The sequence below is a fragment of the Lynx canadensis genome, chromosome X (assembly GCF_007474595.2).
Source record: "Lynx canadensis isolate LIC74 chromosome X, mLynCan4.pri.v2, whole genome shotgun sequence".
NCBI classification, from domain to species: domain Eukaryota; kingdom Metazoa; phylum Chordata; class Mammalia; order Carnivora; family Felidae; genus Lynx; species Lynx canadensis.
The window spans coordinates 87,203,704-87,228,457 of NC_044321.2; the positions used below are offsets into that span (position 1 = coordinate 87,203,704).

A 24,754-nucleotide genomic window follows, 5' to 3' on the forward strand; every position below is an offset into this window, starting at 1 on the left:
TGTAGGTCTCATTCTCTCGGGAATCTCTCAGGGTTTCAAGTGTCAAAGGAAATAGTCTGCCAAAGCAAAAAAAATACCAATCTCAGACAAATAAGAGTGGGTTATGGGAGTCAACGTTTATCCAGGAGCCTCCTTCCTTGGTAACCTATGAAGATTGTCCTTTCTTATGTGAATTCATTTTTGGTTTAGTCCAAAAAAGAGGTGCTTTCTGTTTGTTTGGGTTTTTGTTGTTGATATTGTTAATCTCCCCATATGATTATTTAAAAAAATGTTTATTTTTGAAAGAGAGCATGTAAGCGGGAGAGGAGCAGACAGAGAGGGAGACAGAGAATCCCAGCAAGCTCTGTGTGGAGCTGGAACTCACAGACCATGAGATCATGACCTGAGCTGAAATCAAGAGTCGGATTCTTAACCGACTGAGCCACCCAGGCACCCCCTTCCCATGTGATTCTTAAGTGCAGCCAGGGTGAAGAACCACCTGAAGGGATGAGCTTGACACACTGGAGAACACAGAAGTGAATTGAATGGAGGATCCCTGCTGGAGAAATGAGGTAAGATAGGTAGAGAGATCTCTCCATCCAGGGACTTGAATACCAAGATGACATTTTGATTTAAATAAGAATAGCATCAACAAGGCAGTATCTTAGCAAAGTCAGTCTGGCGGGTTTATATACAAGATGGAGTAAACTGATGGAAGGAATAGATAGACTTGCCACGAAACTAGTTAGGAGGTCAGTGTAGTAATTCTAGGTGAAAAGGAGTGAGGGTCTGATCTGGGGTAATAGCGGGAAGAGAGAATCTCCCAAAAACTAAGCCCAAGTGAAACTACAAGTGGGTGCAAACATTGAAATATAGCTAATCTGGGGCACCTGGGTGGCTCAGTCAGTTAAGCGTCCAACTGTCTCGCGGTTCGTGGGTTCAAGCCCCGCGTCAGGCTTTATGCTGACAGCTCAGAGCCTGGAGTCTCCTTCGAATTCTGTGTCTCCCTCTCTCTCTGCCCTTCCCCTATCTTCTCTCTCTCTCTCTCTCTCTCTCTCTCTCAAATAAACATAAAAAAAAAGAAATATAGCTAATCTGCATTTAGTGTTTAATTTTAGGCACGTTGTCTTGGCCCTGTACATCACAGCTGTCTAAGCCCGCTTCTTTCCAATCAGGCCTGCAAAGATGTTCCTCATCACACAAGCCTTGGACCCTCCTGCACCATTAATTACACATACTTGTTCCAAAGAGTGAGCAGTTGGAGGATTAGCACATTTCAGATGGAATATGATGAACCGAGTTGGTTCATCCTTTTCTCCCTCAATGTATGCAAATACACCCACCCTTCACCTTCTTCACTATAGCACCCATCTTTCCTGCCTGGGCCAGGCACATCCAACTCTACACAGGATGCTCCTATAAAAAAGATACAGGATGCAGCTCCTGGGTGGCTCAGTCGGTTAAGCATCCGACTGCGGCTCAGGTCATAATCTCACAGTTCGTGGGTTTGAGCCCCGCGTCAGGCTCTGTGCTGACAACTCAGAGCCTGGAGCCTGTTTTGGATTCTGTGTGTGTCTCTCTCTCTGCCCCTCCCCTGCTCATGCTCTGCCTCTCTCTGTGAAAAAAAAAAAAAAACCCAAAAATAAATGTTAGGAAACAAAGATACAGGACATTTCCAGCAGGACTGAAGATTCTCTCATGCTGCTTTCCAGGCAATAACACCACCCCCTTCAGAGAAAAACCATTATTCTGGATTCCATCACCATAGGTCTGTTTTGCCTGCTCCTGAACTTCATATAAACGGAATCATAAAGTACTCTTTTGTGACCAGCTCCCTTCATACAACATCATTATTTGTGAGATTTATCTATCTGTATGCATGTAGCAGTAGTTAATTTTTTTTTATTTGCTCTGTAGTATTTCCTTGTATGGCTATATCTACCACAATTTCTCCCAGTAATGGATATTTCAGTTGTTTCCAGTTTTAGGTCATTATGAATAGTGCCGCTACAAATCATTCTTGTATGTGGACAAAAGTACTTATTTCTCTTGGGTACATCCCTAGGAGTGGGATGGCTGGGTCATCGGTTAAATGTATATTTAGTTTCCTGGTCAAATAGCTTTCCAAAACGGTTGTACCAATTTCTACTCCCTCCAGCAATGTATGAGAATTCAGATACTTTATTGCACATTTTCGCCATCCCTTAGTATTGTCAGTTTTTCTAAGTGTAGCTATTCTGGTGTGTAGCTAAGAACTTCTTCATAACTTAGATATAGACTTCATCATATTTGATAAACTTTGGGGTGATTTCTGGGTAAACAACAAAGGAATTCCAGAAAGAAAACCCACTAAAACTACTGTAAATAAAATCTGGTAAAGGTGCAAACCCGTGAGGACAGGGAAAATAGAAATGACAATAACAATGTTTTGGAAGCCAGAGGCTGATGGAAAGTCAAATCTTAACAGAATCCTAAGTGGGTAGTAGGGAAAACAGAACCAATCTAATTTATATATCATAAAATGTCCAAAGGCTTCAGAAATGGCAGCAGCGGGTGCTTCTAAAAGTGGTGGTAGGAGCGCCTGGGTGACTCAGTCAGTTAAGCGTCTGTCTTGGGCTCAGATCATGATCTCACGTTCGTTGAGTTCAAGCCCCATGTGGAGCTCTGTGCTGACAGCTCGGAGCCTGCCTCGGATCCTCTGTCTCCCTCTTTGTCTGCCCCTCTCCCACTTGCGCCCTCTGTCTCTCAAAAATAAAGAAACATTTAAAAATAAATCAGTAAATAAAAATAAAAGTGGAGGTAAAGAGGGTGGAGCCAAAATAAAGACTGGGTAAAAGCTGCTGTTACAGACTAAACGTTTGTGTCTTCCCTGCCAAATTTATATGTTGAAATCCTAACCCCCAATGTGATGGTATTAGGAGACGGGTCCTTTGGGAGGTGAAGAGGTCGTGAGAATGCAGCTATCATGAATACGATTAGCGCCCTTCTAAGAAGACACAGACATTGCTTTCTCTGCTGTCTGCCTCATGAGGACATAGCAAGAGGCCGGCTGTCTGAAAATCAGGAAGGGGGCCCTCACCAAGAACCCGACACTATGGGCCCCCTGATCTCAGACCTCTAACCGCCAGAACTGTGATAAATGTTTGTTTACGCCACATAGCCTACAGTATTCTGTTATAGCAGGCCAAAGCCTGGGGCAGCTGTTTTGTTTTTGTTTTTGTTTTAAAGAAATGAAACAAAATAAAACCACATCCATCAACCACTTGCCTCATCCATACCATGGGGCTGATAGCTGTCCCTCATCTCACCACAGCAGAACACTGAAGAAGAAAAAACAGCAGACATTGGGCACAGCACAGGGGAACTGTGCAGAAAACAGGGTAATTAAGCAATGGTATGTGTGATGAATGTAGAAACCACCAACCCCCAACCTCCTTGTACATGTTCCCCCAGAACACTGGTCGTTCAAGGTTAACCCTCCATACAAGAGATTGGAAGAGACTTCTCTGAAGGGGGCTGACCCTAGAGGGGAACTCCAAAGATACTGACATGGGGTTTGCCAAATGGCGCGGCCAAAATCACCTGATAGCAAAACTCTTTTCATAAGCTCCACCCACACTTTCAGACCTTCCAGTCAGCTTTCTAGTACTTTCTTTTTTTAAAAATTTTTTCAAAATGTTTATTTATTTTGGAGAGACAGAGACAAAGTGCAAGCAGGGGAGGGAGAGCAGAGTAAGTCGAGATAGAGGGAGACCCAGAATCCGAAGGAGGCTCCAGGCTCTGAGCTGTCAGCACACAGCCCAGCATGGGGCTGGAACCCACAGACTGGGAGATCATGACCTGAGCCGAAGTCAGACGCTTAACCGACTGAGCCACCCAGGCGCCCCTCTAGTACTTTCTTCTTAAATGAACAGGCAAGAATTGTCAAACCTTTAAAGAACAGAGAAAAAATCAAGCATCAAGCAGGAAAAAGCAAGTAGTTGTAAACTGGCTCTGCAGAATACAGAAAGCTTAAAAACTTAAAAAAAAAAAACCTACCATTCACTAACAGAAAGCTTCAAAAAAGGAACGTATAAAAAACAAACAAAAAACTCCAGCTCTTAGAAATTGTTAACATGTTATTTTTTATTCCCTTCCTCTATGTTCATCTGTTTTGTTTCTTAAATTCCATATATGAGTGAGATCATATATTTGTCTTTCTCTGACTGACTTATTTCACTTAGCATAATACACTCTAGTTCCATCCATGTTGTTGCAAACAGCAAGATTTCTTTCTTTTTTCCACTGAGTAGGATAAAAAATGAGAGGGAGGCAAACCATAAGAGACTCTTTCTAAAAAAAATTTTTGATGTTTCTTTATTTTTGAAGAAGAGAGAGACAGCACAAGTGGTGAAGGTGCAGAGAGAGAGGGAGACACAGAATCTGAAGCAGGCTCCAAGCTCTGGGCTGTCAGCACAGGGCCCGACACGGGGCTCAAACTCACAATCTGTGAGATCATGACCTGAGTGAAGTCAGATGCCCAACCGACTGAGCCACAAGAGACCTTTATATACAGAGAACAAACTGAGGGATGCTGGAGAGGAGGTGTGTGGGGAGATGGGCTAAATGGGTGATGGGCATTTAAGGAGGGCACTTGTGATGAACACTGGGTGTTGTATGTAAATGATGAATCACTAAATTTGACTCTTGAAACCGTTACTACACTATATGTTAACTAACTTGGATTTAAATAAAATTAAAAAAAAAACTAAAACCAAAACCAGAAGAATAGCCATTTGCTGATAGTTAACTGTGTTTATCATTACATATGTCTTTGTTTGAAAAAAAAAAAAAAAAGAAATCGTAAACACAATAGCAGAAATAAAAAAAAAAAAATCAGGAGTTTGAAAGAGCCAGGAGAGGAAATCTCCCAGACAGAAATTTTTAAAAGATGAAAAATAGGAACACAAAGAATATTAAAGGATCAGCCCAAGTGATTCACCATTTCAACAACAGACGTGAGAGAGAGAACAATGAAAATGGAAAGAAAGAAGTCAATGAAATAACTCGGGAAAATTTCCCAGAACAGATGTACATGAGTTTCTGGGTTGAAATGGCCCTAGCACAATGGATGAAAACATACAGCAAAGCTCAGTCATGAGATTACAGAGAACATGGAGATTTTATGAGCTTCTGGGGGGAAAAAATCAAGTCTTAGGGAAGGGGTGGGAGAAATCAGAATGCCCTTGAACTGCCACAGTAATACTGGAAGCTTAATGTCAGTGGAATAATGCTTTCAACAGGGAGGGGACACGTTCTATCTAGAATTCTACACCCAAGCAAATGATCAATTGAAGGTCTCAAATGTACCTCCCATATATCCCTTCTCAGTAAGCTACTGTGGGATGTGTTCCATCAAAAAGAGGAAATAATCCAAAGAAAAAGACATGGGATACAGGAAACAGGAGGTGCAACCTGTGATTAAAGGTGACGGGAACTCTCAGGATGATAGTGAAGTTAGATTCTAAGTTAATGGAGGGATAGTCTTAAGGTAAAGGAAGGTGAACGATCTAGCTTGAAATTGGTTGGAAGGTTCTAGGAGATACTTCTTCCAGGGATGAAGAATTGTTCGAATTCTTACTATCTGCAAACATTGAAAGGAGATATATGGACACTTGGTGGAGAGACTGGGGTTAAATCCTTAGAAAAGCAAGCAAACGCATGAGAGACTTCTTATAAGCACTATTGGGTTCAAAGTGCAGGAAAGGAGAATTCATCGTAGCTTTCCTCCACACGTTTCAGCCTTGACTAGCACAGTTATTCTAACTGAAACTTACTGATTTGATTACACTTCTATACTGACAGGATGGGAAGTGTGCCCCTGTATCGCGAGAGGTCAATGGATAAGGACAAAGCAGAGAGGTAGCAACACACGCACGTTATGTAGATACAAGTCAGTAAATACCAAAACAATCCACTAAGAGTCAAAAGTGGATGGGCCGCCTGGGTGCCTCAGTTGATTGAACTTCCGGCTCAGGTCATAATCCCAGAGTCGTGGGATCAAGTCCCAAGTTGGGCTCCATGCTGAGTGTGAAGCCTGCTTAAGATTCTGTCTCCCTCCCTCCCTCTTTCCCTAAAATAACATCATTTTTTAAAAAGTGGTTGCTTCTGAGGTAGAGGAAGCGGGAGGAATGAGGGCAGGGGGATGGCTTTCTTTCACAAACTTGGTAGGGTAGTGGGCTTTAAACCTATGCTTTCCAAAAGTGGCTTGCAAATTCCCTAGAGGTGTGCTAACAGGAGAATGAAATTAGAGATTCAGTTCCTCAGTCACACTAACCCCTTTCAAATGCTCAGCAGCCACACGTGGCTAGTGGCTACTGTAAGGGATAGGAGAGATCCAGGACATTGCCAACTTCACAGAAAGTGCTGTTGGACCGCAGTATTTTACAGCGTTGTGAAATCAATAGGGGGGATCACAACCGGAATTTAAATAAATGAAATAGAATAGAAAGTTGGTGAGCAAGTCATTAATACTGTTTTTTCACATAAACAGTTTCACAGAATATCGCTTTACGTACATGTCAGTGGGTGTGCACAGCTTTGTGAATCACGGTAAAAAAAAATGTTTGAAAGCCCTTCTTTAAATTACGTGTACAGAATGCGGATTTTTTTTTTTAAACGAGAGTGGCAGACTCCTTGTACCTAGCAGAATCCTCATTTCTTGTGATGGCATCATCCACAGCCTCATTTCCTTGAAGGAAACTTTGGGACCTAGGGCATCATTAAAAAAAAAACAAAAACAAAAACAGGGGCACCTGGGTGGCTCAGCCAGTAGAGCATCCTCTTGATTTCAGCTGGTCATGATCCCAGGGTCGTGGGATCAAGCCCTGTGTCCGGCTCCATGCTGAGCATGAAGGCTGCTTCAGGTCCTTTCTCTCTCTCTTTCTCTCTCCCCTTCTGCCCCTCCCCATGCTCACACTAAAATAAAATAAAAAAAAACAAAGGGTATCTTTTTTGAAGTTTGGCCTTTGTATTTATTTTTTTAATATAGGAAGAAGAAAGTAAGGCTAAGAGGGTATTTTGGGATTTGCCCATGGTTACAAAGCCAGTGATAGAAAGAGCCAGGTCTCCCTCACCTCTATATCCAGAACTCTCCACAGTCTTCAGGGACAGGAGATCCTTTCGGGCCGAATGTGTTGATATGTTAAACAACCTGACAAAGATTGGCTATAATGATGATGATGATGATGATGATAGCTAACAAAAAGCTTACTATGTTTCAAACATTTTACCTGGACTAACGCGTTTTAACCCTCACAAACCCCCTGTGAGGTAGATCCTATTATCAACCAACCCCATTTGTTCAGATGGAAGAATGCAGGGGAGGGGTGTAGATTAACCTGCTCACAGTCACCCAGCTAGTGACCAGACTGAGGCAGTCTGGTTCCAGGGTGCTAACACTATATAACAGACACCCTCATAGAGGTGCCTGGTTGGTTCAGTCCATGGAGTATGTGGCTCTTGATCTCGGTGTTGTGAGTTCGAGCCCCCATTGGGTGTGGAGATTACTTAAAATCTTGTGGTGCCTGGGTAGTTCAGTCAGTTAAGCGTCTGACTCTTGATTATGGCTCAAATCATGATCTTAGGGTTGTGAGATCGAGCTCCGTGTCGGGCTCTGTGTTGACAGTGGAGCCTGGTTGGGATTCTCTCTCTCCCTTTCTCTCTGCCCTTCCCATTGCTCACGCTCGTGCTCTCTAAATAAACGTTTAAAAAATAATAGTAATAACATACACCCTCATATAACTCAGATAAACTGACTTCTTAAATTTTAAGTAGCCTAAAGATAAGTTATCATTTATTAGCACCTACTAATAATCCACAATGACAGGACTGTGGTTTGTTCCACAATTAGCAGTGTTACAAAGGAGGTCTACCCTATGAACTGTATCAACGTAACAGCTTTGGGTTCCAGCGCTCCAAACTAATGGATGGGATTCACACAGGCCAGGTTAGCTGCTTAATGCAATTCCATAAACCTACATTTGAGTACTTTCTAATTTTTTTTAATGTTTATTTGTGAGAGAGAGAGAGACAGGGCGTGAGCGGGGTAGGGGCAGAGAGAGAGGGAGACACAGAATCCAAAGCAGGCTCCAGGCTCTGAGCTGGCAGCACAGGGCCGGATGAGGGGCTCAAACCCACAAACCACAAGATCATGACCTGAGCCGAAGTCGGTTGTTCAATGGACTGAGCCACCCAGGTGCTCCTACATTTGAGTACTTCTTAAATATGCGTTTAAAAGTCTGGCTAACAGGGGTGCCTGCCTGGCTCAGTCAGAGGTGCCTGTGACTCTTGATCTTGGGGTTGTGAGTTTGAGCCCCATGTTGGGTGTAGAGATTACATAAATAAATAAATAAACAAACAAACAAACAAACAAACAAATTTTAAAGAAGAAAGGCAGGAAGAATGGGAGGGAGGGAGGGGGAAGCAAGAGAGAGAAGGGAGGGGAGGGAAGGAGGGAGGAAGGAAGGAAGAAAGTCTGGCTAATATTCTGGATTTTTATCTGCAGATTTTTATCTTGGCACATCATTAGGCACAAACTGGCTTGATATGGATGGTTTTATTTCTTAAGATTCGAGTGCAAACTTAAAAACAAGAACAAACCAAGCTTTTCATTAAGAATAAACACAAAAATCAAAGTAACAATCCTGCGATCGTGCATTTTTAACAGAAAGTACAAAATATGAATACATTATCATTTGTAACTACATTTGAAAATTAAAATATCTCTCCAAGTTCCAAATACCACACAATCATTAACCTGTCTTCTTCTTGTCACCTCAGAGACATTTGTCATGTGCTATCAGGAAAACATAGGCAAGGATTATTATGAATCAGTCTTTATGCCCCAAAGAAACATTATTCTCCTTAACTTCTGACTCTTTGAATCATTCACCTGTATCTTGGTTTTGAAAAGCCATACAATTATATCCTTCCACTCTAGGAAGAAAAACAAGAAAGAAGCAATACAAGTATCAAGGAGGCAAGATATTTTCATGTAATTAAAGCAAAAGTCACAAGTGTTCGATTTAGAAATATACAGAACTGTAGTAAAATCTTTAAGTACAACTTCATTTGATGGCTGACATGTCAGAATAACAGTGAACAATTTAAATAGGTATAAAAATGTAGGATTAAAATCTTTAGCCTCAAATACTTGAAAAGTCACTATGAACATGGAAAGACCGGTTTACATAAACATGTATACATATTTTTTTTGGGGGGGGGATGAAAAATCAGGGGGTAGTGGCATCTCCCTGGTCCCTTAACAATATTTGGATTTTCCCAAAGAATTAGCAGCACCCAACTTGAAGTGTTAATTCCATGTTTCTAAAGGACCTATACAATAGATTAGTTGGCAGTGTTCTAGCTTTTTGGAGATGGGAATGGGTCGGGGTGAAGACACTGGGGTATGCATGCATTCACATATTTAAAATCACCATTCCAAATGTGGGGGGGAATTCACATATTGAATAAAAGATCTAAGGAAATCATCCTTAAGGGATCAACAGTGGGCCAGAACAGCAGAAGCTGACCAGTAGTCTACTTGATGATGATGGTTATTCACTCTTCAAAGGCAAGTCGGGAAGAACGACAATACTCACATACACATAACTTCAGAGAGTGCTTGCCTTGAATTTGACATTGCAGAACACTGAACAGAAATCTCAACAAAAACCTTCATTCTTGCTTATAACAACACCAGACTATTTTTTCCTTTTCACCACCATATACAGAACATTTAAATATTTTTGTTATAAATATCTTAGAGCAAAAAGAATGTATTTTGTTGCAGTGGTGGCCCATGTCTGTACAAAGCAATGTCAGCAACATATATATGTGTGTGTGTGTGTGTGTGTGTATGTATATATATATATATATATATATATATATATATACACATACACACATATGTATATATATATAATGATTAAGAAAAAAGTGCAAAGAATAACAGTATTAAGAAGTTTTGCTTTTTACAGTAACTATGGTTCAAGTGTGAAAATCTGTCAGATGTAGAATCCCAGATCTTAATGAAAGATTCAAAAAGAAGCCCGCATTGCCAAGTTACTACACAAGTTATCAGTCCCTTATTGAGTATCTTCCCTTTTCCCTGATCTAGCATTTCCAGTTTCTCAACTCTTCCCACAAACAGGAAAATAGGGGTAACAGTGTATCCTTCCCTTTAACTTCCCCAAACTCGACCAAGCAAATCATTCAGAGATTCAAACAAGATACTGGGGAGGTCATTCATCATCACCCACTTTGCTCAAATTAAAGCTAAATGAATCAAATCAGCAACAGCAAGCAGACTTTAAATTACAAGGCTAATTTAATATGAGTACACTTTCAAATCAATCCCTGTTATCAAAGATAAATCTAGAACTGAAATCCTTTCCCAGGTGGTAATTCTAATGGATTTCATCACCTTTTTGAACACAGAAAATAAAAATACTTCCTGTTAAAATGTGATTTCGCTTTTTACCATTTTACCCATGGTCTCAGTCCTTTCTTTTGAACAAACCTAGAAAGACGGCTCTCGACATTCTTCAAAATGTACTTTACTCTTAAGTCGTTCCAATAATTACAGTTACTGATTTCAGACCTCTGAGTTTCCAAAAAAAAGAAAAAAAAAACAATTTCCCTTTAAATATATCACTAAGTAATTTTTGGTGCATTTGATGTTGTTGTATTCAGACTTCAGGCACTGTAATTATTCACAACATTACAATGATTCTATGTCTAACCTACCCAACAATTATGAATCCTAAAATGGTTTCCAAGGTACTGTTTGATTCTGTAGATTATATTATGATTGAATTTTGCCTTCAAGATAAATTGTTGGAAGAGAATTTTAAAGCCGTGCAACACTTCTGCTTTGAAGTAGTGTTAGTACATATTTCTTTTGTCATACTTAATATTTAAGCTTCTTCTGAACTAGGAAGACAGTAGACATTGGAAGATGCAAATTTCCTCAAACTACATTCTACACCAACTCCAGTTTATTTTGTTCAACATTCAATATTTTCCTTTAAGAGAGCAAGCAGATGGTAGGCTAATTTTTAAAAACAGAATTTTTGCTCTAAAATTAATGACACAGCTAACGGGAAACAACTTTTCGATTTCAGCTTCATGAGAACTAGGCAAAAACTAAGTTAAAGTAGACTCCGTGACTATTTTAATCACTTTGGGTTTCTTTTTTTTTTTTTTTTTTTTTTACCATGTCTTTAGAATGATACGCCCCTTACATTCTAACAGACAGCTCAATAAGGCTTAAAACTCTAGAACTGAAAAACCACCAGACGACCTCCCGCACACCTGTAAATGACAGAGCAGAATTTTATTTGCCCCCATACATTCGCTCAATGTCTTTGAGGTAATGGTTCTTCAGTTCCTTTCTCTTCAGTTTGAAAGCATCAGTGACCAAACCGGTTTCAGGGGTCCATGGCTCTGGACTCAAGCGGACCTTGATAGGAATTTCAAATCGCTCCAGATTCACTGAAATGAGAAAGGTAGGGGGAAGGTGGGAGAGAGGGAGAGAAAGGGGAGATGGGAGGGAATAGTTAATTAATGATTCCGGTGCCTTCCAATTTCATCGTAGAGTTCTCAAAGTATACGTGAATTGTTTCAGTTGAATACAGTTTTAGCCTACAGAGATTTTATTCTACCATATTCCTACCATATGTAGGAAAAGTCTTCAGAGTCTTCCTATTCGTTGTTTCTTCTGCCTGCGATGGTCTTCCCTTTTGGTAGCTGCATGGCTCATTTCCTTACTTCATCCACATGTCTACTCAAATGCTATTCCTCGGGAAGGCTTCCCTGACCCTTCACAACAGATGTCCCCGTACCCTCTTTGTCCATCCCTTGGCACGAGATTTTCTTCAAAATACTTATCACCACCCCACACATCATGTATATTTGTCTCACCTGCTAGAACATAAGCTCCATGAAAGCAGAGTTTTTGTTTCGTTCACTGCCATCCACGGGGCCACATTAAGAGCCCTCAGGAAATACATATGTATGTATTTATTCATTCTGCAGGGACCTAAGCCGCTAGCCAGCCGTTCTTCTTGAGCCTTACTATGCATTCAAATTAGAATCAAAAGGGGGATTGTGAACTTCACACTTAAATGGTCTCAAGAATTGAGGCGGCACATACTGCACCTGAGTTAAACAACTCAGCACATGCTGAGATGTCAGAGCACAGAAGAAAATAAGGACACAGAATCAATAGAGTACTCAGTAATTTTAAATTCAATTACACTCCATCAAGTTATTATTAGTACAAGCTCATTCCTAAAATCCTGAAGGCCCATTAACAGCAATGTTAATCTACAGATGAGCTTTATTTTTTTAAGTTTATTTACTTTGAGAGACAGAACGCGTGTAGGAGGTGCAGAGAGAGGGAGAGACAGCATCCCAAGCAGGGTCCTTGTTGACAGCAAGGGAGCTCCCAGATGAGGTTTATTTTATATGCAATTATTCAAAACAGCAATTTGGGGGCACGTGGGTGGCTTAACTGGTTAGGCCTCGAACTCCTGGTTTGGGCTCAGGTCATGATCTAAGGGTTGTGAGACTGAGCCCCGTCAGGCTCCATGCTGGGTGTGGAGCCTGCTTAAGATTCTCTCTCTCCCTCTCTCTCTGCCCCTCTACCCCCTGCTCATGCTGTCTCTCAAAAAAAAAATATTAAAACAGCAATTCTGAAGGAGCACACATCTGCATGTTTAAAAACTACTGCTAAACAGCCTAGGTGACTTTAGAAACAACTTGGTTTCAGTGACAAACACAAAAAGAAATCAAACTCAGGGATGTTTTTGACTTACTACCAGTCCTGAGTTTTTCAAAAGCTGGATTAAATTACTGAATTTCTCATTCAAATGAGAGAAAAATATAAACTGGAGTGTGGAAAAATAATCTTTCCCATTACACAGAACCAAATCCCTAAAAGTAATACCTGAACAGGAACATGAAACTTGCCCAAATTAACCAGGTCTGCCCTGTTGATACATTACAGCTCAGATATGGGGGAGGTGCCAGAAATAAGCCCATCTGTTCTCAAGGTCACATCTGGATGTTAAGGATACAGTTACATCCTCAGCTATAGATTTGGCTCCCAAACCTTTTATTTCATAATACAGTAAAACCTTGGTTTGCGAGCATAATTTGTTCCAGAAACATGTTTGTAATCCAAAGCACTTGTATATCAAAGCAAACTTCAAGATCCATTGGCCCAGTTGTGATCATGTGATGTTCAGCATCACGGACTATTTGCATTGCAAGACATCGCTTGTTTATCAGGTTAAAACTTATTGGAAATGTTTGCTCATCTTGTGGAATGATCACAGAACAAATTACTGGCAATCCAAAGTTTTACTGTACTTCCCTTATTTACATAAGTCCTATTCCGGAAACACTGATAAAATCAGGACAAGGTAGGCATATTATTTCAGTTGCACACAAGTAAATTTAGGTATATTTATAAAAGTGACTCTATTTAATCTTCATGAACTAAATTCCTGTTCAAAGGGGAAAAAGGCTACATTCTGGGAAATGTACATTTTGGGAAATTTCATTTTGGGAACTCCTAAATATTATCTAGTACCACAAGCTTCAGAGAACAATGGGTAATACCCCAGTTTCTTATAAACAGGATACACTGCCAACAAGTGAGAAAGAGCAGGGGGAAGAAAAAACAAACAGGATTTTTACACGTGGCATTTTGTATGAATTACCTACAACATTATGAAATACAGCCTGCAGGTGGCAGCAAATATTGTTGGGTTTTTTTGTTTGTTTCCCTAGCCATTGGTAGTTGTCAAATCACTACAAAACTTTTCAGTTTGTATCCTTATGATAGATAACCTGAAAGCAAGCCCCAATGGGGTTAATGAGGTTGAAACTAACAATAATTTAAAGCTTGTTTTTCAGAGACGTGTTTCTCCCTAATCAGCTATGGTTTCTTTCCAGACCCCACTAGCAAACCCACTAGATGTCTCTGCAGAGGCATAAACTGAAGGTCACGGATATGGCTCCAGGCTGTGAACAACCATTCCTTCCCCGAGATAATGAGCTTGACACCGATCCAGTTTATACTGACTCACAGAGCATGCACCTAGCCCCTCACCTTGTCCTAAGAGGACCTCCTGAAGGCTGGGGCCAAATTTTGTCTCCTTCTAATGGTAAGTCTGCACCGCAAAGTGAACATGGGATGTATGTTACTTATATGTGCAAGCTCCATCTTTCTTCATTCAGTTATAAGTTTCCCAGTCCTTTTCATCAAGATGCATGTAATCCCAACCCCTATGATTATTTTTTAATAATTTTGTTTGAGAGAGAGAGCGAGTGAGCACAAATGGGGGAGCGGCAGAGAGGGAGACACAGAATCTGAAGCAGGCTCCATGCTCTGAGTTGTCAGCACAGAGCCCGACGTGACGATTGAACTTGTGAACTGTGATTATTATGACCTGGGCCGAAGCTGGACGCTCACCTGACTGAGCCACCCAAGGTGCCCCCTAACCTCTATGATTATTAATAAAGAAAAGAAAAGAAAAGAAAAGAAAAGAAAAGAAAAGAAAAGAAAAGAAAAGAAAAGAAAAGAACCTTGTCCTGTCCCCCTTCAGGAAGGCAGATTTGAGGCTTGCCCTTCTGTCTCTTTGTTTGGCTGCCTCTTAAACCCTTTCCTTGCTGCACATTCAATGTCTCAGTGATTGGCTCTGCTGAATGTCAGGCACGTGAACTCAAGTTTGGTTACAAATGTGGTGAGCCAGCCAGGAGCTCATTGCACATGGTTTGTCGGCTCCCAGCCGGGAACAGGAGTCTGATGATGAGTCCAAGCAGTTGCCTAGGCTCCTTGTCGCAGGGACAGTTCCTGGGGCCCCAGCTGGACTGGGCACCGGACCTTTGCTGCTTAACTTTTGCAGCAATAGTTTTGGGGTTTGGTTTGGACAGACCTCTCCTGATGAGTACTTCACGTGGGATGGCACGTGAGCTTATTTCTTCCTCCCATTCAGTTGCCTTCAAATAGGGGGTTTTGGTTTGGCTCTCTTAGCTTGAGTAGGAAGCCATGTGGTTGAGTCAGTAAACCTCTGACTTTTAAGAAGAACTAGCAAGTAGGAAGCTGTTTCGTTCAGTTGGTGAAGTCCCGACTTTTGACGAGGAACCAACACTCTTCTGGGCTTTATTTATTGTGTTTCTTGCTGCAGTGTTTGGTATCTTCGATCAAATGGGCCACATGCTAATTGGAAAATTGGAAACGCCATTCAGTTCCCAAATACAACCCTATGGGCTGTATTTCCCCAAACTTGACAATGTTTCATTATGAACCCATGAAAAGGGGGATAAAATGGAGGCACGTGGGTGGCTCAGTCGGTTGAGCATCCAACTTCGGCTCAAGTCATAATCTCACAGTTCCTGAGTTGGGAGCCCCGTGTTGGGCTCTGTGCTAACAGCTCAGAGCCTGAAGCCTGCTTCAGACTGTGTCTCTTGCTCTGTCTTGGCCTCTCCTCTGCTGGCGCTCGCTCTCTCAAAAATAAATAAACATTTTTTTTTAATTAAAAAAATGATCTTCTTTTTGCAACATGCAACACTGCTTGGCCACAATGTTCATTAGACTCTGGAGAAAAATAATGAACTAACAGACCCAGAAATTATAATGTTATCTTGCAATTAGCTTTGTTCTGTAAAAGGGAAGAAATGGGATGAAATACCTTATGTTCAGTTTTTTAGGATGCTGTATTAGAATAAGCCCATGCAGAAGAAATGTAATATTTTTATTTCAACACACAGAGACAGACTTGGAAATTGGGCTTTTAATGTCCTCTCCACAAATATTAGTAAAACAAAGGCTATAAGACTTTGTTTGTATCTTGTTTGTGTATTTGTATGTGTGTCCATAGATGTTGTAAATATATATTCTCTACCTCTGGGTGGTACTGTTAAGATTAATTTATAAAAGAGCTCTATTTACTTGGTTTATAGGCAAGAGCTTGCTAAGAATTGGGCATTCTTGGGGCTCCTGGGTGGCTCAGTCGGTTGAGCTTCCGACCTTGGCTCAGGTCATGATCTCACAGTCCATAGGTTGGAGCCCCATGACAGGCTCTGTGCTGACAGCTCAGCCTGGAACCTGGAGCCTGCTTTGGATTCTGTGTCTCCTCTCTCTCTGCACCTCCCCCACTCACACTCTCTCTCAAAAAATAATTGTTAAATTTTTTTTTTAAAAGAACTGGGCATTCTTAAAACTCAGAAAGATAGAAACCAACCCAAATGGTTTTCAAGTTCACATGATCTGCAAAAACAGTCAGTATTAAAGCTAATTTAAGGTTGTTTAATTAAAATGGACATGTCTTTCAAGTTGCCAGCATTAGATGTAAAACTTTTATTCTGCCTGCATTTACTTAAGTCAAATAAGTTGATAGGATCTGTTACAATTTTTTTAAAATATGCCTTGGGAGAATGACTGTGATATCTTATAAAGTTTTTATGGGTGATCAAAATATAATTGTTGAGAGCAAGTAAATTAAAATAAAAAGGTTTCTAGGTAAACTTTTAAATAGCTTCCAAAATCTTTGGTAGCCTGAAACCTTAAAGTTAAATTCATTAAATATCCAGATCATTTCCAAATAAGAGAAAATAATAAAGCATTCCTTACCGACCATAGGTTTATGCACTTTTGGTTTCTTTATTACAGATAATCTAAAGATCAAGTGGGGTCTCGGGGCACCTGGGTGGCTCAGTTGGTTAAGCATCTGACTCTTGACTTCAGCTCAGGTCATGATCTCACGGTTTGTGAGACTGAGCCCCGCATCAGGCTCTGCGTTGCCTGTGCAGAGCCTGCTTGGGATATTCTCTCTCTCTCTCTCTCTCTCTCTCTCTCTGCCCCTCCCCCAGTCATATGTGCTCTCTCTCTCTCAAAAATAAACAAACTTAAAATAAAATAAGACAAAACTAACAAGATAAATTGGGGTCTCTTAGTAAACATGTTTTGTGCTTTATTAAGAGATTATACTATGAAAAGTCATAGGTTTCTAAAAATTATTAAATAAACTCATAAATGTGCCGAGCTAAAAAATTCTGGTGTAAGAGTCAGTTCACAATTGGTTACTATTAGTTTTCACGAGAAATTGAAGTTTATAAGAGTTAAGAATTCTAATAAATGTAATTAAGACTACTGGAAAAGGGGAACAAGTCTGTATGCAAAGAAAATGGTGTATGAAAGTGTTGAATCACTGTATCGTACCCCTGAAACTAATATTAACAGTGTATGTTTACTATACTGGGATTAAAATAAAATTAAAAGAATAAAAATAAAACAAACAAAAAAAAGGAAATGATATGTAAATTTGGTTAAGGAAAAAAGGTATGAAGAATGTGAATACATTTTTGTTGAGGGAAAAGGATTTTGTCCTAAAATAATGAGACTAGTTATTAAAAAAAAAACTGAGGAAAAAAAAATTTTTTTTTTAAGAGAGAGGGGGTTGTGGACAGAGAGAGAAAGAGAATCTCAAGCAGGCTCCATACTCAGCATGGAGCCTGATGCAGGGCTTGATCCCACGACCCTGGGACCCTGACCTGAACTGAAATCAAAGATTGGATGCTCATTGGGTGTTGTATGTAAGCCAATTTGACAATAAATTATATTAAAAAAAAGAGTGGGACACTCAACGGACTGAGCCACCTAGGCGCCCTGGAAAAAATCTTAATGTAAAAAAAAAATTATGGAGGGTTTACAAAGGGAAATTTTTGAAATAGAATTTTATGTGTGGTCAGGACTAAACTTGTAATAAATGAGTTTTAATATTAATAGTACACTAGTATAAGACTGGAATTTGTTTTTTCTCTGTGTTAAGATAACAAAGTTTTCTTAGATTGTTGGTATGCTCTTGATCGAAAATTACAAAGGTTTTTCTTCATCTGCCTGGAAAAACAATTTCTATGTGTTGTCTTTATCAGGCCATTGAAAATACTTAAGAAAGCTGAATCTTCTCCATATTGAAAAAGCTAAGTTTTGCTAATGCCTATACAACCTTCTGTGTTTACCTTTAAAATCTCTTATTGTCATCTTGGTTAAACAGATAATTACTAAGTTTTGTAATGATCTGTAATTGTATTTCGGTATGTATTTTAAAACGTTCTGATATTTTTGACGAACTTCTCCAAATTCAAATTCTAAATGAAATCTTTTCAACCAATTAGGCTTATTTATTTGGTTTGTCAAATTACTCAAGAAGCATTGTCAAATAAGTGCTGATAAACTTTCTTTTTTTTTAAATTTTTTTTAACATTTATTTATTTTTGAGACAGAGAGAGAGAGAGAGAGAGAGAGAGAGAGAGACACAGCATGAACAGGGGAGGGTCAGAGAAAGAGGGAGACACAGAATCTGAAACAGGCTCCAGGCTCTGAGCTGTCAGCACAGAGCCCGACACGGGGCTCGAACCCACAGACCGCGAGATCATGACCTGAGCCGAAGTCGGATGCTTAACCAACTGAGCCACCCAGGCGCCCCAGTGCTGATAAACTTTCTTAGGCTATACTGTGTAGATAAATGTTATGACTGTTCCAGAAATTATATAAAATTCCTAAGGTCTTGATATGTCCTGGTATAATGTCATCACTTGTAATTCTCATTACTGAAATGTTATGTGTTGCAGAAGTAGCCAAATTTGCCTGCCAATTGCATTATAATAAACTCATCAGATTTTTAACCATGGCCAATTTTTACGTCTTTTATCATTTACAGACAGTTATACTTTTGCTCAGATGCTTTTACAAAAGCATCCTGCAAATGTGTTTCATCATGAGAGAGATTCATAAAAAAGACTTTCAACAATTACAGGTTTCTGATAACCTTAAGATCATAAAACTAACACTGGTTAAGAATCCAGAAAAACTGGATTCAAATAGAACAAAAACAACATGGGCCTGAAAGAACTGACAAAGAGGATTATATTTTTTATGACTCTTGTTTGAAACATGCTGGCTCTCTAATGTTGGCGCTTCCAAATTAAAAAAAAAAAAAAGCTTTTTTTTTTTTTCTCTTAAGCTAACTGGTCTATAGCAATTTGATGAATTATACCTTTGTAAGCATCATCGAAACATTTATCTTTTCCTCCCCACTTGGTCCCCCCAAAATTCAAAACTCCCAGTGATTATTCTTATTTTCATGGCAGTACAATTGTTTGCTGAAGTTCAGTAAGAATCTGTTCTCCTTGTAATAAGACACCACTGGAAACACTGGTTATATTACCAAGGCTTTGACTGGAATGTCATATTTGAGGGCAACATGCACGGACCCGAACAGGACCAGACAGCTTTAAAGAACTAAGGTTCAGGGGCACCTGAGTGGCTCAGTCAGTTAAGCATCTGACTTCATCTCAGGTCATGATCTCATGGTTTGTGAGTTCGAGCCCCACGATGGGCTCTGTGGTGACAGCTCAGAGCCTGGAGCCTCTTTCCAATTTGGTGTCTCCCTTTCTCTCTGCCCCTCCCGCACTTACTTTCTCTTTCTTTCTCAAAAATAAATAAACATAAAAAATAAAACAATTAAAGAGCTAAGGTTGAATTTATGGATCCAATAGCGCCCCTGGGAAATATCAGCCTGATACCTTGCTTACAGAGTTCCCTGCAGCCATTCCAGGTGAGTAAAGAAGTCACTTCCTGGCAGGTGCAGGAACCTCAGGATATCTTGGTGGGGCCAGGGGGAAACCTCAAGAAGGGAGGAATTCACCCAAATCTATAGGTGTTGCAGGCAAGTCTGAGGGCAATTATTTGGCTTGGCTTCTTAGCCTCAAGAGGCTCTTAAAAGTTCAACTCTGGGGCACCTAGGTGGCCCGGTCAGTTGAGCATCCCTTGATTTCAGCTCGGATCATGACCTGGGGATCGTGGGATCAAGCCCCTCATTGGGATCCTCGCTGAACCTGCTTGGGATTCCTTTTCTCTCTCCCTCTGCCCCTCCCCCACTCGAATGTGGGTACATGCACTCTCTCTCTAAAATAAAAATAAAATTAAAAGTTCAATTCGAAACTTCCTTATGAAAAGTTCCAGCAAAGCAGATTCAAAAAGAACATATATGGCCAATCACTATTCTTGCTGCACTTATGTAAATAATTAGGCCAAGTTAAAACTGGATTTATTTTACAAATAAATTCGTCTAAATGTGGCAGATCTTTGATGGAAATGAGGGTGATTTAGACAGAAAAATTATGTTTCGGTAATACAGCTTTGTGGATGTTACATGCTAGTTCTAATTACCTGTTTTTTTGAGTGTTTGTTGTTTCCCCATAAAACTGGGCTGGATAGTCAATTCTTCTGGTTTCCTTGGATATTTAGCCATGACTCTTCAAACTAAGGTTTCCAATTTTCTCCCACTCCCTTGACTTGAAATCATTTAAAACTAAAACTGGGGGCACCTGGGTGACTCAGTGGAGCATCCAACTCTTGATTTCTGCTCAGGTCATGATCCCAGGGTCGTGGGATTGAGCCCTGTGTCAGGCTCTGCACAGAGCATGGAGTGTGCTTGAGGTTCTCTCTCTTTCTCTCTCTCTCTCTCTCTCTCTCTCTCTGCTCCTCGCCCAAGTTTTCTCTCTCTCTCTCTCTCTTAAAAAAAAATAAAAATAAAAACCAACTAACTAAAACTGCCCTCTTCCTCAAGCGCTCTGAACTGAAGCTAGACTGATCAAAGTAAACTTCAGAGAAATTGCCACAACAGCTCATGTTTGGAAAATCTTCTTGCCCGTTGCTGTATCAAGGCCACCCAGAAAGGTCGCCAAAGACATCTGAACTACAAACCAGGAAAATCTGTCAGACTGCCACTGCCTGCCCTCACTCCATCTAAAGATGCTTCAAGCCTGGGGACGCCTGGGTGGCTCAGTTGTTAAGCATCCAACTCTTGATTTTCGCTCAGGCCATGATCTCACGGTTCATGAGTTCGAACCCTACATAGGGCCCTGTGCTGACAGCGTGGAGACTCCTTGGGATTCTCTTTCCCTCTCCCTCTCTCTCTATTTCTGCTCCTCACCATCCCCCCCCCACACACACTCTCTCTCTCTCAAAATAAATAAAAACTTAAAAAAAATGATGCTTCAAGACTGACATCTAGAAACCTCCTCACTGGCAGCACTGGGTTTGTAATTTGCTACAACCACTAACAAGGGGTTTTCTTTTGTTTCCATAGAAATTCCACTTAAATTAATTGCTTGCTTGCTTGCACAATATAGCCCTAAGTTTGAGATCCTGCTGGCATGACTGCCTCCTGAAATGGGACAAGTGTTCTAACTGAGCTGACCTTTTCTCAAGACTAAGACTGGTTCATGCGATATGGAGCAAACTTCTTACCTAAGGTCCAGAACAGAACAGTTGAACCCCGGCTACTAGTGAACCATGTTATCTGTGTGATGTTTTTCTAAGAAAAATCTTGGTCAAAGGGGGTATCTTCCCATTACTTCTAACCAGCCCTGGGTTAGCCATGCCTTGGCAGTTGGAAAATAAGAGAAATCTACTTATTTAAAAATTAGGTTTCCCTTTCTCTATTCGCAATCTCAATGAAACCAGTTATTGTACCAACCCTCTTAAACCTTTTTATCAAACAAAAAGGGAATGAACACCAGATGGGAGTTACCTGCCTGGTTACCAAGAGGACAGATTTTGACATCTGTCTGGGAAAACATTTTTACCCTGGAGGGGAATCAGAGCTCATGATCAAGAATCTTTCTATCACCTTAGGCACGCTCACCAACAAAACTGCTGTTGTTGTTGTTGCCCAACAAAAAAGAAAATAAATGTGTTAGCCAAGGTAGTGTTTGATAAGCACGCTGCTTTGGACTATGCTTGCAAAACAGGGTAGGATATGTGCCAGTGCTAACACAACTTGCAGTGTTTATATAATGCTTCAGATTAAGAACAAACTCATTCAGATAAAAGCCACTTGGCTACAGTAAATTTCCCCAGAGGGGTCTAGAGAAATTGATTTGGTTAGTGGACTCTTTTCCCAGATTCCTCAAAGGATTAGGTCAATGTTACAGGGAATACTAAGATTTGGGTTATCTATACTTTACATTAATTAGATAATGTAATAATCAAATATGCTTTCCAATGTTGTTTCAAAACAATCAAAAAAGGAACTTATATTTTGGTCATGCCAAATGTACATGTTAAGTCAAGCACCAGGGAATATTTCCAAAGGGGTACAAAGTTGCTTCATTCCTCAAATCCAGAAACTGTGCCCTTTTGCTGCAGGAAGCAGCCAGAGTGGCCACTGTCCCAACTCCTTCAAGATACAAGAGAAAGCGAAACCATGCCCATAAGGTTAATGAGGTTGAAACTAAAAGGAAATTTGAAGCTTGTTTTTCAGAGATGTGTTTCTCCCTAATCAGCTATGGTTTCTTTCCAGACCCCACTAGCAAACCCACTAGATGTCTCTGCAGAGGCATAAGCTGAAGGTCACAGATATGGCTCCAGCCTGTGAACAAGCATTCCTTCCCCGAGATAATGAGCTCGACACCCAATCCAGTTTATACTGGCTCACAGAACATGCACCTAGCCCCTCACCTTGTCTTAAGAGGACCTCCCGAAGGCAGGGGCCAAATTTTGTCTTTTAATGGTAAGTCTATACCCCAAAGTGAACATGGGATGTATATTACATGTATGTTTGCCAAATGTGCAAGCTCCATCTTTCCTCCTTAAAACTCATAAGTTTCCCCACCCTTTTGATTAACATGTATGTATTCCCTGGCACTATGATAATCTAAACAAAAACAAAAGCAACAACAACAACAACAACAAAACAACAACCACCAAAAAACCTTGTCCTGTCCCCCTTCAAGAAGGTGGATTTGAGGCTTGCCCTTCTGTCTCCCTTTTTGGCTGCCTCTTGAACAAACCCTTTCCTTGCTGCATACTCGATGTCTCAGTGATTGGCTTGGCTGCGTGACGGGGCACACAAACTTGGGTTTGGTTGCAGACCTCACACTTCTATTTAAAACATGAAGAGGCCCGCTATAAAAGTTGTGTGCTTTCAGGCAGTTTTAGCTGAACACAGTCAACACTATTTTATACTTTTTGTATTAAGTCTCTGAAATTATAACTGGAAGCAAAAGGTTGGCAAGATAAATATTTCGTGGCACAGAAAAACTAGGATTTATACGTTTAAGTTCATGATTACTGTATATTTTCCAAATCATTGATTGTTCAATTTCATGCCTCAATCTAGGAAAGTTATGGGGGTCCTGCAGATCCTAGAACCTTGTTCCATTTTTCACCTGATTGTGATCCAGGTTGACTTTCCCCATTATTGCTTTTACACAGTGAAATGCACAATGACAAATTATTCAAGTCGCATTTTACCCATTAGTACATTCAGTGGGTGACTAAGAATAACAGCCTATTTGCTGAAATACTTTTTGAAATACTACATGAAAAAAAATTCTGGTAGCCTGGTGATAACAACATAAAAAGTGTGGTATGTCAATAATACTATAACTGACAAAGCCATCTTTGAGAAAAAAAAAACATTAAGCCCCTGTCTTTATGGTCATAAAGCAACTTACCTTTCAATCGGATTATGTTAACAGGCATCTGTTATGTAAAACTTTATAGTGTCCACAGTTAACTATAAGCATGTTCTTCTTGGGGAAAAATAGTTTTTCAACTTCCACCCAGTAGCTACTATTACAAACCATATTTTTAAGCCAAAATGGAACCTAAGTAGTTAATTAAAAAAAATAAATTATATGTAGCCTAGTTAGGGAAATAGGAGTGCTTGTGTACCTCTGATAAAGGTATAAACTAGTCTACAGTTTTTCTGGGAGAAGAGGGAATGTGACAACAGAGAGGAAAAACCCTTTTAAAAATAGACATTTTCCTTGACTCTGAAATTCCATTTCTAGGGATTCATAGTAAAAAAATAATTAAAAAAATAATTTGAGTATGTAAGATATGTGTTATATTTGTTTACAGTGCAGGACAGAGGAACTCACTTAAAAAGACTTAAGTGGATACCCTGATACTGGAATACTATTTAGCTGTTAAAAATGAAATGCAATTCTGTATCTACTGACTTAGAAACAGGTCAATGATGCTGATGGGTTGGGTATGTTTACCAGAATGTAAGGTCACCACCCAAAATAACTACTGTAATCACGTGATTTTTACTTCCTCTTTTATAATTTTCTGTACTGTCCAGCATTTTACAATGAATATACATAACCTAATCAGAAAATGATATTTTCACTTTTTAGGAGGGGAAGCAATAAGGTTAAAAACTGGGTTAATTTTAAAAAAAAGAAAAAGAAAATTTATTGGGGCACCTGGGTGGCTCGGTCGGTTAAGCATCCGACTCTTGGTTTCAACTCAGGTCATGATCTCACGGTTCGTGGGTTTGAGCCCCGCTTTGGGTGACCTCGAACCCTGCTTCGGGTGAGTCCCAATTCTGTCTCTCTCTCTCTCTGTCCCTTGCTCACTTGGGTCCTCTCTCTCTCTCTCTCTCTCTCTCAAAAAAAAAAAATTATGTTAACAGCCTCCAATTAACCACGAGGAGTTCACAGTTTCTCTACGTTCTCCTTGGAAAATCATGTAAACGGTTTAAAATAATTTTTAAAGCGAAAAAGTTATTAACCACAAGGAAACACCTGAAAGGAGAGAAAGAGGACACTGGATGAGAGTTCAACAAAATTTTGAAAGACCTAAAGCAAGCAAACTAACAGTAACTGACAGGGAACCGAGAGAGCTAAAAGCTAACAGCCAACA

General features: G+C 40.1%; 1 protein-coding gene across 3 annotated transcripts in view; it reads right to left on the bottom strand.

The window, feature by feature from the left end:
- Positions 1 to 9,108: 9,108 nt before the first annotated feature.
- ACSL4 (acyl-CoA synthetase long chain family member 4) overlaps positions 9,109 to 24,754 on the bottom strand; it is a 54,994-nt gene continuing 39,348 nt past the window's right edge. For all 3 annotated transcript variants that reach the window (XM_030304634.1, XM_030304633.1, XM_030304635.1), the window contains exon 15: positions 9,109 to 11,514. In XM_030304634.1, coding sequence (XP_030160494.1) covers positions 11,357 to 11,514 — 158 coding nt within the window. In that variant the 3' untranslated portion in view covers positions 9,109 to 11,356. The remainder of the gene's footprint in view (positions 11,515 to 24,754) is intronic.